Source organism: Sciurus vulgaris, assembly GCF_902686455.1.
Source record: "Sciurus vulgaris genome assembly, chromosome: 10".
NCBI classification, from domain to species: Eukaryota; Metazoa; Chordata; class Mammalia; order Rodentia; family Sciuridae; genus Sciurus; species Sciurus vulgaris.
The window spans coordinates 29,430,984-29,444,473 of NC_136470.1; the positions used below are offsets into that span (position 1 = coordinate 29,430,984).

The 13,490-nt window shown below is 35.2% G+C and overlaps 1 protein-coding gene across 6 annotated transcripts; it reads right to left on the reverse strand.

Moving 5' to 3' along the window:
• Nucleotides 1-869: 869 nt before the first annotated feature.
• On the reverse strand, nt 870-13,423 carry RBM11 (RNA binding motif protein 11). Of its 6 annotated transcripts, XM_079154965.1 has the most exons (6): nt 13,281-13,423; nt 11,304-11,466; nt 9,660-9,732; nt 6,511-6,607; nt 4,909-5,173; nt 870-1,562 (listed from the first exon to the last, which is right to left on the reverse strand). In XM_079154965.1, coding segments are annotated over exons 1-6 (696 nt in total). In that variant the 5' UTR covers nt 13,377-13,423; the 3' UTR covers nt 870-1,560. The 6 variants fall into 6 exon arrangements, with proteins under 6 accessions (XP_079011091.1, XP_079011090.1, XP_079011094.1 ...); XM_079154964.1 differs by lacking the exon at nt 870-1,562 and having other exon boundaries at nt 2,070-5,173; XM_079154968.1 differs by lacking the exon at nt 870-1,562 and having other exon boundaries at nt 2,070-5,173; nt 9,660-9,728; nt 11,304-11,476; nt 13,281-13,403.
• Between the last annotated feature and the right edge of the window lie 67 nt (nt 13,424-13,490).

A 13,490-nucleotide genomic window follows, 5' to 3' on the forward strand; every position in this document is an offset into this window, starting at 1 on the left:
TACTGCCCTGTCCCAAGCCCCTATATCCTTACATGTGGGATGATACAGACTGGTAGCAGGTTATTTACTTTTATACCCTGACAACAAGGGCTGAAGAGGCAGAACAAAAATGTGCCAACAGGTAAGTCAATACAGAAAACTTCAACTACTAGGTCTCTTCCTTTACTCTGCATGCCCAGGTGATTCTCTCTCCTCTTCCCACAATTTGTGTATATATATGTATATGTTTATACATATATGTTTATGTGGACTCATGCACTTCCATTTTGCTTTGTGTTTACCTCTATTATGGGATAGTATTATACTGAAATCACCTGTTGCTTTATGTCAGTAGATCATAGCTCTTTGAACTTTGAGATCATGCATTTTCAGTAAAGGTACCCTTAGTATCAATACAGTGCTTAACATGACATTAGTTCACTGTGAATTTGCTTAATGAATAATGATTTATTTCTATTAACAAAGTAAAGAGAACCCAAACAAGGTCACAATGAAGAGTTAGTGCCTATTTAAAAAATGGAGTAGTAAGAAGTTGTCTAGAATAATTCTCAGGGTTCTCTTTGACAAGTCTGCAATGTATCCCTCCTGATTGAACTTGGAAGTTAGAATAAGACAAAACATTGTCAGACTGGAGTAGATGGCTGGAGTGAGGGTTGTTTTTCATCTTACCACTTTTTTATTGTGGAAATACAAGCAAACATATAATTAGGGTGCAAATAGTAAATGTGTGCTGTCGATCAACACAATCCATTTAAACAATGTTTTACTAAGCTTCCTAAGAAAATTAAAGAAGTTGAGGCAATTGTTACGAGATCCAGATTCCTTGTATTAAATGTTACATAGGCTTGTTGGGCTCAATCCTTCTCAGAGTCTGGAACACAGAAAGAATACTAGTTTGCATCCTTCTATACTAATTCCAATTCCAATGCAAGTTTTTATGAGTATTTCCTACTGCTTATATAATCTGTGGATGATATAAGAATGTGTTAGAAGGTCAAAGGAAATATTATCTGGAACTGGATAATGCATCACTTGTTTTTACCTGCTATAGTAATTTTTGTGTGCATATGAGGTAATTTTTTGTAGTTTGGTCATGATCAAGAAAGTTAGCCTTTAGTTGATGATGATATGACCCTGCAGAACTTATTCAGATCAGGCAAAATAGATCATTATCAAGCACCTCTGTATATCTCAGGACAAATGAGTCTCTGCTTGCTGAACTTCCCTGGGTTGAGGGATGGAAGCAAACATACTTTTTAAAACTATTGTTCATTGGGTGCTCTGTAGTAAAGTATAATTTCTAAAGAGATTTATATATTAGTGCTCATTTTTACCAAAATCCACCCGGGCCTTAAGCAGCTTTTCCTAATAGTGAATGTATTGGTAGATAGGCTCTTATTTCTGATATAAATGATTTTACTACGATGAATAGCAATAGAGCAGCTTGTGATGTTGGAAAGGACCTGATTTCTGACCACAGACCAGAGCAGTTGCAGTTAGTATTTCTGCAGTTCTTTGTGATGACTTTCTAGGAGCTCACAGTTCTCTTCTACCCTTCCTTCCTATGAATAGGGAAGATGGGGAGACGACACAGTTAAACCTCCTTCAGGAGAGCCATTTAAACCACATCTTCCTGAGCCATTTCATGAAGAATATGCTCAGGCCTTAAAAAGTTGGATGGACAGGGCTGAAACCAGTGTCACTTCCATATTTTCATTCTGCTCATATTCCCAATAAATGACCCATTTTAATTTTTTTCATGCACCTGGCATCAAAAGTGCTTCATTTTGATTGAAGAAGGGCAGGGAATGAAAGAGTTTCTCTGTGGGTCCTCAAAGCAAGATCACTATCGTAGTACCTGAACAAGTGACTAATAGTGAAACAGTGGCCAGAACTGGGCAAAGAAGGAAATATGTGGGGAGAAAATTAAGATTAAGGTGGAAGTGTTGAATCTGCAGTACTCATAAGACACTTGAGCGGGTATGTTTAGCAGGCAATGGAGAAAAATATCTGGTGATACAACGTTGTAAGTACTGGCAAGAGAGAAATCTCAATTTCTAAACAGCCAGCAGTTTATTGGTATTTAGCCATACAAGGAAGAGGTTGATTCTGTCGGCACACAACATTCTTGCACCTGAAGAATGCCAAGGAAAGTACAAAAATTCATAACTTCTTTTCTTTCATTAAACTTAAAGCAAGGTACTGAAAAATAATTATATCAAAATTTGATAATAATCATGTTACAACAAATTAGTTATTGCTTATAACAACTGAATTTAAGCTGACATTTCATAGATTAAACTCTTGGCTAAATGGCTACATGTGAAACTATAGTTCAGTGGTTATTTCAGCAGATTTCAAAGGTGTGTCTGGTACTCTGATCTAACTTTAATTGTAGATAATTTTTCTGATTTTGCCATTTCTTGATGCATTAGACACTCATTTATAAAAATTAGAAAATATAAGACTACAAAATGTCTAATTTTGTTCTCATATTTCAAGATTCTTACAGTAAAGTAGAATGGGTTCAGGCTAACTTAAAAGTGAACAGATTTTGAGAGTGAGCAATTGAAATTGGAAAATAAAACCCCTGAAGTAAATAATTTTAATAATTTTTAACTCCAATATATAGCATTGGGGAAAAGTGATAATTCAAAATTTCATAGGATGGTGGCAGATATTTCAAGGGATATTTTATATTTTTTAGAATGAAATACACTATGGTAAAGGTGAATTTTCTCATCTTCTATGTGTTTCAAGTTGGTTGACTAGGTCAAGTTAATATTGAGGTGCTGTATTAGCTTTTCATTGCTGTGAAGAAAAGGCACCTGACATGAATAACTTAGAGGAGGAAAGGTTCATTTTGGCTTATAGTTTCAGAGTTATCAGTACATGGCCAGCTGGCTCCATTGCTCTGGGCCTGAGGTGAGGCAGAACATCATGAGAAAGGTCATGGTGGAGGAAAGCTTCTCAGCTTAAGGCAGCCAGGAAGGAGGGAGAAGAGAAAGAGGGGAGAGTTCCAGAGAGTGCAAGAGAGAGAGAGGGAGAAGGAGATGGAGAGGGAGAGGAGTTAAGCTGGGGACAAGATACAGTCCCCAGGAGTAAACCCCCAAGTTTGCACTCATTTCTATGAGGTCTCACTTCCTACACTGTCCACTACCTCCCAGTAGTCCAATAGTCAATCTTTCACTTACCCCACTGATGAAGTCAGAACCCCCATGATGTAATCACTTCCCAAGGATTCCACCTTTGAACGCTGCTGCATTTGGGACCATGCTTTAAAACACATGAGTGTTTGGAGGACCCATCATATCTAAATCATAACATGTACTTTCCTCACTATGATGGAAGAAATTAACAATTTTTTTGCAGTTCTAACATTTTAATTAATGTAATAGTATTTCAAGGTATTTTTCTTATATATATGCTATTCTGAATTGCTAAGAAACCTTTTTATATATACTGCCAATAATAACAATCACAACAAAATAATTTAGGTTTAAGGTAAATTATAGAATTAAAAGAAAACACTAAGGTGAAGGTGAAGTTAATCTTTTTAAAGATATACTATTTTCTAATTATGCAGAAATCATTTTCCCCTTTGGCATGATTCTAAATTGCAAAAATGTGAATTTAAAAAGAAAAAAGTATGAGTTTCAGTATTCAAGAACAGGAAACACAGTTAAAACTACAGAACACACAATTCAATTTTTCATATTGATCAGATGAAATTAGACCAATGTCTGTTGTAAATTCTACTACATTGTATATTTATAACTAAGTTAAATTCAGTTACTCCTTTTGGTAAAACAAATCTTTATTCTTTTAAACAATAAGTATCCGTAAAGTGCTATGTAACATGCAAAAGAAACATTCAAGCATGGCCCTTCCTACTGAATTTGGTGCTCTATTTACAAAGGAGTTGAGTGATTCTTTCCATTCGCTTTAATAAATATAATTCTTATCATTCTAATTCTTGTGAACTATAAAATTAACAAAAATGTCCAAATAAACCATTTATTTAACATGGAGCCTATTTATCTTTTAAAATAAATGAACCCCAAATAGAAAACTTTTTTGGACAATTAAGTATTAAATATCAAAAATGAATAAAATATCATTCTATATACTTATTCATTATCAAGATTTAAATACATTAAATATATCCTCTCAAACCTGGCTGGCAAAAGAGGTAGATAATATAATAATTACATAGCAAACTTAATTTTCATGATAAAAAGTAGAAGTAAAGAGGCAGGCATCCCTATTTAACTCATATAACAAGGCAATGACCCAAAAGCTAATCCCATGATAATTATCTTTCCTTTGGTATCACTGTCCTATGTCCTCATTTTATAAAATAAACCTGAAGGACAGTAAGGCTCAGAAACAATCTATGTAAACATAACAAATAAAATGTTATTAACAAAGTGACAAAACTCCTCTATAACATATTCACTAGGAACCACATGGAACTCTTAAGTATTTGCATTAGTTTCTTTTAGTAAATCCAATGTTCCACTTCTAATTGCAACCTAATTGTACTTGAATATTATAGGTGACATTCTGGAGAAAACACAGTGCTTTATCCATAAGTGTTCAGTAACTGACTTTTAGTTAATAGTTTAATAAAATTTCATCACCAATATTAAATAAAATGATACAAAGTATATTTCTTATTGGCAATGGGTGAAATATGTTATGACATATAAAAGTAGTACATTATATTATTTTTAAAAGCCTTTGTCATTCAAGGCAAAAGTTGAATAGTAAATCAGATGTCATATTTTCATATATTTCAAAAAGGCAAGATACTCAAGAAATTGGTCAATTTTCCTTAAAGAGAATTAAGATCAATGTAGATACATATTATCTGAAGGTAATACTAATATCTTTTCTTTTTCTTACATTTTCTGAATTTGGGGCTGAATTCATTTCCTCTATTGTTTTCTGTGCTACTATCACTGTCACTGGTTTGCTTTTGCCTCTTTCGTGTATTCATCTGATAAAGGTCAGAGTCACTTGGTTGTTGGACAGTCCATTCATAGGAGCTGGGTCCAGCCTCTAGATCTGGAACATGACTCAGTGAGGAAGACCCAGGCGCACTATTGGGAAGCGGGGCTGTCATCTCATAGTAAGGAAGCTGCAGCACTGGATTAGGTGCATGCCACTGCTATGGGGAAAAAAAAAGGACAAGTCATGTACCAAAACAAATCTAAAAAGCTAATTTAAATGCATATTAAAAAAGTTTAATGAATATTAAAAGTAACATGCATTATGCAAACAGTCATGAGGAAAACAAACTGTATTTTGGTATAAGAAATGCAGTGATTCTATCTGCCAGTCTATGTCTTTTGATTGATGAGTTCAGGCCATTGTTGGCCAGGATGTGGGAAAAAGGTACACTCATACGTTGCTGGTGGGGTTGCAAATTAGTGCAGCCACTCTGGAAAGCAATATGGAGATTCCTTAGGAAACGTGGAATAGAACCACCATTAGACCCAGCTATCCCACTCCTTGGCCTATACCGAAGGACTTAAAATCAGCATACTATAGTGATGTAGCCACATCAATGTTCACAACTGCTCAATTCACAATAGCCAGATTGTGGAACCAACCTTGATGCCCTTCAATTGATGAATGGATAAAGAAACTGTGGTATATATATATACAATGGAATATTATTCAGCCATAAAGAATAATAAAATTATGGCATTTGCAGGCAAATGGATGAAACTGGAGAATATCATGCTAAGTGAGATAAGCCAATCTCAAAAAACCAAAGGACGAATGATCTCGCTGATAAGCGGATGATGGACACATAATGGGGGGTGGAGGGGGGCAAGAATGGAGGAAGGAGGGACTGTATAGAGGGAAAAGAGGGTGGGAGGGGTGGGGGGAAGGAAAAAAATAACAGAATGAATCAAACACCATTACCCTATGTAAATGTATGATTACACAAATGGTACGCCTCTACTTCGTGAGAAACAAGTTGTACCCCATTTGTTTACAATTTAAAAAAAAAAAAAGAAAGGCAGTGATTTCATAGTAGCATAGTAGGGGTGTGGAAGCTTCCTTAATCCTTAACATAAAGATTAAAGGTTTGTTAGTTTACTGCAATATAGATTATCAAAAAAATATAATATGAACCACATATGTAGTTTTAAATCTTCTAATAGCCAAAATTTAAGAGTAAAGTGAAACAGGTAAAATATTTAATAAACATATTTATATTGATATATGATAGAGAGATAATAACTAAAATTTCTAACTACTTGGAGCAGATTAGAGATTAACTAATACCATGAACTTGTCCCTCAACTACTCCCATCTCTACAAAAAAGAAAGAAAAGAAAATAGAATATGCTGGGAAGCAGACTTTGATAGTTTCAAGTAATAAGTGGTTGTTGATTAATATTTGCTATTTGAGCACCAAATACTAAGGATAGTTTTCACATTCTTCATAAATTTGTACCATATATGTGCTAAATCAAATGATATCAAACTTACCATTTTCTGAAAGAAAAAATATTCTTGAGGTAAAGCAGTATTGTTAATTGGAAAAAACTGCATAGGAAAGGAAGATCTGCCCAACATTTCTTCATTCCTTTGGAGAAATAAAAGGGGAAGCAAAAAAACCTTTTAAATTCCTTGGTACAAATATTCTCAATGAGAGTTGTCCATAAAACGAAAGAGAAAGAAAGAGCTTCTCTGGTAGCAGTTAGAATTAAATACCTTAAATAAACACATACAAATAATCGGTTATTATATTGATAATGTAGTGTTAGAACAATACATTATTTCATTACTAAACACTGAAATTTCAATATTGAGAGTCACTTTTGACTTTCTGATATGAAAATGTTAGACCAGCTTGTATTTATATAAAGACATAAAACATTTAAATAGTAACAGAACAACAGCAAGTCATTAATCATCAGTAGGGACACATTTCAATCTTCCACAGATATAAAAACAAAGAGGGAGAGATTTTCATCAATTTATTTTTAAAGTGTCTTTACTGTGTAAATGTAAAAATTGTATTCCTTTCTAAATGGAATACTAATGTTTACAGAAACATGTTTACTGATATCTTCCATGAATTAAGATAATCAAAACATCCCTAATTTAAAAACTATGATGTCCCCATGTTTCATTTATACATGTGATAATTGCTCTTATGGAGATGTTGTAAACCCTGGCTAGGTTCTGCAGTAGCTCTATAGTATACCCTAATTTTAATTCTAATACCACTAATCCTTATGTTAGGAAGTGTACTATGAGGGAGGCTGAAATCAGCAAAAGCAGATGGGGACAAAATGACAGGATACAGTCAGAGGGATGGAGGAGACCCAATTTATAAATATTGACAGTAGTATCACAGAAGTCATCAGAAGTATAAACTTCATTAAGAAAGAAATCAGAGATGTCAGTTGTTCTAGAGCAGTAAACTTAATAAACAGGCTGCTGAATGGCTGATCAGAAGGTTCTGATCACCTCATAAGAGAAGCTCTTACATAACAGTGGGTTTGAGAAATGAATGGGAAGAAAGGATGTGAAAGATAAAAATATTTATTAGTGAGAGGAAGAAGAAAAATATGAGAGGTCAGTTAGGAGACAGGGTTCAGGAACAGCAGAACGTGTGTAAGGGAAGTAATGGCAAAGAAAAACAGGGTGAAAGCTAGAGGGAAGTTATGGAGTGGGTAAGATCAGTTTTACTGCCATCTTCTATTGCCTATATAGTTTTTTTTTAACTCTAAATCCTATGAATATCTTGTTGCTTCCCAAAAATCTGAGGAAAATGAAGTATCTTTTCCCACTTGATATTAAGAAGAGGGGAAGCTGTTACATCACATATATGACTCAAACCATGAATCTGTGATGATTTCCCTAACATAGTAGTAAATTCTCCTTTTGTTCTTTCTAAAACTTGCTGAATACTTGAAATGTATTCAGTATTCTAAATACCTTGCATTTATTATAGTATTTTATTCTCATAAAGATTTTTCAGGTATTATTTACATTTTAGAGATAGGATACAGAAAGATAAAATAACTTATCCAGGTTTACACCATTAATAAAGTGGCAGTGGCAGGATTCAAATCCAGGCAATCTGATTTTCATTACCTACATTCTTAAGTTGTCCTGCCTTTACCAATATAAGAATTCTGGGGAGAATGAAAATATGGAGCACACTTATTTGGAGCTTAATACTGCTCCCAAAGATAATTCTGGGTATTTGCCAGTCCCAAAAGGTCACTCTCCCATGCCTGAGAGGGTTGATACAGTTAATAGGGATACAAGGTTTGGCTTTTATAGTTTTCTTGACAATATTCAGTTCTGCCAAAGATGATGACAAAACAAACAAGATGGAAAAAATTCATAAAAATGCTTAGTGTAGACTGTAAGTAAGTCAGCAGTTTATTAGAGGCAATGGAACTGATAGGGATAGAATAAACAAGAAACCTGTGAGGCCAAGATAGAATTCATAATATATATTAATGGATGGTGAATGAGTTAGAGCTTATAAGACAGAAGAGAGATGATACCTACTCCTGATCATGCCACCTCTGTACTAACTTATATTTCTCTTCTTGCCTTCCTTTTGTCTAAGATAACTTCAGATCAAGCCTACAGACATCAAGCTGATGAACCAGGAAACTCCTTCTATGGTCAGGTGTATTTTAGCCCACACTTCTTTGAGAAATAAATAATGATAGTTCCAGGAACTTCTCATTTGCATGGACAGCCTTGCTCAACCTCCACTCTTGTCCTTATCACCATACTATCAGTAGGGAAGGTTGACAGCAGAGAAAGAAAGAGTCTGTGAATAATTACTATATCCAGAACTCAGTTATTTGGTCCTTCTGCCCACTTACACTCTATCCTAAGTGTGCTAAACTATCCACTATCCTTGCTCTTGCTTTTCACTGTGTCTTTTACACTGTGACTTGAGAATCTTAAATTGGTTTGAGAGCCTTTATGTACCATAACCTCTTGGATACCTTGCCAGGCAGTATACTGGAAGGTTACCACTGGATCAAGAAATCAGGCTATAAAAAATTCTGGGACACAGAGAAGTTCTAAACAAGAGTAAAATAAATAACTGAAAGGCTTAACATCAGAAGGCTTAGTTTCAAGGCTAGTACTTTATCATCCTTGTGACCTTGAGAATTGGTTAACTTTTGTGTTTGCATAAAATATGGATAATAATATCTCCATGATCCATTACAGCAAGACCTTTTATGATTAAATGATTTAACAGCTATGAAAAGCATAAAGGAAACCATTAAGAACACTACAAATATAAAGCTATATCACTTACTACTTTAAATATTAAAACTGAACTTTAAATGAAAATATTTTCTCTCACTTTCCATGGGTTCAGAAGAAATGAACTTCATAATTTGATCCTATGTATAAATAGTAAGGTTCTGCAATAGTCCAGAATATGTTAAAAATCTTCCTCACACATATTTACTATTTTTCTTTAATATAAATTATAGGAACATATTTATTTGTTTTACCTTTATGAAAAATTTATTTATTTATTTATTTTTTTTGTGGTGCTGGGGATTGAACCCAGGGCCTTGTGCTTGCAAAGTAAGCACTCTACCAACTGAGCTATATCCCCAGCCCAAAAATTTATTTTTAATTACCTGTAGGTATGTGAATTTATCTTCACACAGCTTTCAAAACTTTGGTTCGCTGGTTCTGAAGAGCGAGAACTTCCTTTGAAAGAAATACAATGATTACTTCCATGGTACAATTACTTGGAGTTCTAACATTAACACACAACATAAACCAAAAAAAAATTTTTTTTGGTACTGGGTATTGAACCCAGAAGGGCTTAATCACTAAGCCACAGCTACAGCCCTTTTTTATATTTTATTTAGAGACAAGGTCTCACTGAATTGTTTAGAACCTCACTAAGTTGCTGAGGCAGCTTTCAACTTGTGATCCTCCTGCCTCAGCCTCCCAAATGTTGGGATTACAGGTGTGTGCCACCGGGCCTAGCTCCAAAAATTTTTTAAGATGTAGTACTGACTTAAAATTCCACACTTAAGTAAAAGATTTGCATACCTACTTCTCAAGTCATATTTATAGATTATATGTATTACTTTAAATGAACGAAGTGTAATCAAGATTTGTCCAAAAGCAACAATTGCATATAAAAATACTTTAATATGGAACTATATCAGATACATGATATTGTTTTGTTCTACTTACCTATAAACTAATAATGACAAATATCAGTGCTATTTGCCTTCACTGTAGAAGGCATGAATTCTCTAAACTGCTTAGACAAAAGCCAAGTCAAACTTTTACAGGATGTGTCAGAATAGAATAAGCTCTGGCCTATTCTACCAGCATGTGTGAGTTAACTGGGCAGAATCAAAGAGCATGATGCATCCATGCTTTAAACTTAAAAAAAAAAAAAGAAAATCTGAAAAGCAAAGATAAGAACTTTTCCTATGCAAGAAGAAATTGCTTTTTTAATTCTTATTTTTCATTTCTGGTAGATCAATGGAAATAAAAACCAAAGGATGATACATCAATAAACCTGAATAATTTATGGTAGTGATATGTCAATAAGTCTGTACATTTATATAATACTTAAACACAAGTAGTGTAAGCATCACTCAGATGGTCTCAATCAGTCCCCTGAAAGATGCAAGGCCTAGTATAACAGGATGACCTTCTCTGGGTGACTAATTACAGATGACTGGTTCCTGACATGAATTCAGAACAAGGATCTGAGGCCATCTGAAGCAGGAATCTTTCCTCCACCACTACGAAGGATCACTCTCCAGGTAACTTTGTCTACTTTGCTCTTAAAGGGACTTAAATTCAGCTCCTGGTAACGTACAAAGTGGGTTCCCCAGAGGGGCTAATTTATCCACTTATCTTCCATATAGTAGGTATTTGATACCACATTAGCAGTGACAAGAATATTGGCAAATAGTCCTGCTATATAAAAGTTATGTATGTATCTCTAGTTCATATAAATTTGATTAATTTTAGTCAATAGCAACCATCATAGCTATTGATGACTATTTAAAATAGAACATTTTTAAAAAGTACATTTTAAACTTTACTAAAGAAGAGATGTTATAAATTTGGTAATATAATTGACAATGTAAATTAACTATATAGCATTATAAATTAAATATGCCTTTGAGAAAATTAAGTGACTACTCTTTTATTGTCTTATACTATATGGAAAACAAAATGCTTACAACTTCTGAGAATAGCAGCAACCACAAAACACACTTTGAAGATTCATCAGTGAGAGAACCTACCAAATCGATACTGCACATTAATTGGTCTTCCATATAAACGAATTCCATTCAGCAAAGCTATTGCATAAGACACTGATTCTGGGTGCTTAAAGCAGACAAATCCAAAGGATTTCGGCTTTCCTTCTCTGTCTTTGCATATAGTCACTTTGGTTAGTGGCCCAGCCTATAAGAAACTTAAAAATTATTTTCTCATAAATCCAAAGATTTATTTTCAACTCAGAAAAATCAGTTAAACTTTAAGAAAAAAACAGCAATAGTGTTATGCAGCTCTGATAATAATGCATCTTCATTACAAACACCACACTTACTCATACTTCCTTTACATTTTTTTCAGCAAATTCCCTACAGGCAAAAAATAAAAACATAAGTATACTTTCCTATCTATTCAGTGAGGTTTCCATCTCACTTAGGTGGAAAAAGGAAATCATAAAAAATGAGAAGATAATATATGTTGTTTGTGGATTCACACAACTGATACCGATCCAGTCCTTACAGACTAGAAATCTTATGTGTTTTTTTGTATAAGGAATTGCAAACCCACCTTCATCTCTCCCCACCTCCTTTTTTGGAGGGTTAACAAGAATCGCCTTATGGAGTAAATTAACTTTATGTTTACATTCCTTTCTTCTTTTGGTGGAAAGTTTCAAATTATATTGGTAAAAAAAGAAGGATTAGAGATTTTGTTTATAGGGCAAACTTAAAAAGGTAGCGAATTAAAAGGATAAACATACAAGTTTTAAATTAAAAATATTTTTCAAATAATAAATAGTTTAATGCCTAGGAGAAGAAAATGTGGTCCTGGACAGAATCTTCTCCATTAAACTGTGTGTATCTATTTATTGACAGAGAGACTTTAGTTCAGAGATAAAGGGGGTCCTTTAAAACCAAATAAGTTTTTTTCACCTCTGGTACTCATACTTAATCCCAGACATTTGGTTCTGCAATTGTTTTCCTTGGAACCTTCCCTTATTCAGATAGGAGGAAGTCACTTTTTATTTCTGTTGATGTTAGCATTATTACTACTACTACTACTTCTACTACTCCTACCACCAAACACCTAGTAAATGCTAGCTATAGCTTTGCTTTATTTAGGTTAGCTCATTTAGTCATCACAATCTCATCATATTGTAGATACTATTACTCCTATTTGACATTTGAGGAAACTCAGAGACTCATGTACTGGCCCAAAATCACACTGCTGACCTCAGAGCCCATACTTTCAACCACTTTTCCGTACTAAATATACCTGTCTTTGGTAGATTACCCTAAATAATGGCAATTGATTTTAAGTTCCCCCTTTAACAAAGTGTAAAAGCTATTTCTAAAATTGTAATTCTAGGTCATTAAATGGTTAGATGAGTGGCTGAATGAAGATACACCTTTGGCAAGTGGGCGGTCATGTGTACCAGAGGTGTGTTTACAGAGCACAGGAGATTCAATCCCGAACTTAATCCAGCCCTGAAAAAGTTTCCTAAGGTCCTCTTGGATGCAGGAAAAGACCTTGACCAGGGAGTCAGTTGGTCACAGTCATGGTATACTGGTTGTCCCATCATCTCACAACTCATTTACTATACTAGAATAGGAATAGCCTCCGCATAAAAGGGCTTAGGGGGATGAGTAATGTATATGAAAACATTTTAAAAGCTATACCTCTCAGTTTGGAGGATGTAAGACATAAAGGTGTTTATTATCGGAAGGAAGACAGTGACAGGGCTGTTTTCTGCTGGAGCACATCCAAGGCCTGGGAAGCCCTTAATGAGGACTGGGAATTAGGGAGGGCCCAGTCACTGCCTACCGTCAGAACTCTGCAGTGGGGATGGGGCTAAGCCATATCTTTGACCAGTCGCTCTGCTCGAGACAGGTGCATACAGTCAAAAATAATTAAAGCACTGGACAAGAGGGGGCGGGAAGGGAGCCGGGCTGCCGCAGGTCTAGGTGTGCCCCGCCCCTCCGCCGCCCCTTCCCCGAGGACGGTACCTGAAGGAATAGCTCGTAAAGAATCTCTTCCCGCACGCGGGCCTCTAAATTGCCCACAAACACGGTCCTTTCAGCCTCCTCCTGAGCTGGGAACATCCCTCCGGTATCGGCCCCAGGATGGAGGAAGCGCCAGACCCGCCCCCTTGCTCCGCTTTACTGCGCTGCTGGGGCGAGGGAGACGGGAGCGCGCGCGCCAGGGGCGGAGCTAGG

Excerpts from the sequence above, each read along its gene's own strand:
- RBM11 (XM_079154964.1), bottom strand. The coding sequence starts at position 13,376 with ATGTTCCCAGCTCAGGAGGAGGCTGAAAGGACCGTGTTTGTGGGCAAT. Across the intron at positions 11,467-13,280 it reads TTTACGAGCTATTCCTTCAG|GCTGGGCCACTAACCAAAGT; the intron begins GTACCGTCCTCG and ends AGTTTCTTATAG. Across the intron at positions 6,608-9,659 it reads ATAAATTCACATACCTACAG|GAATGAAGAAATGTTGGGCA; the intron begins GTAATTAAAAAT and ends ATTTCTCCAAAG.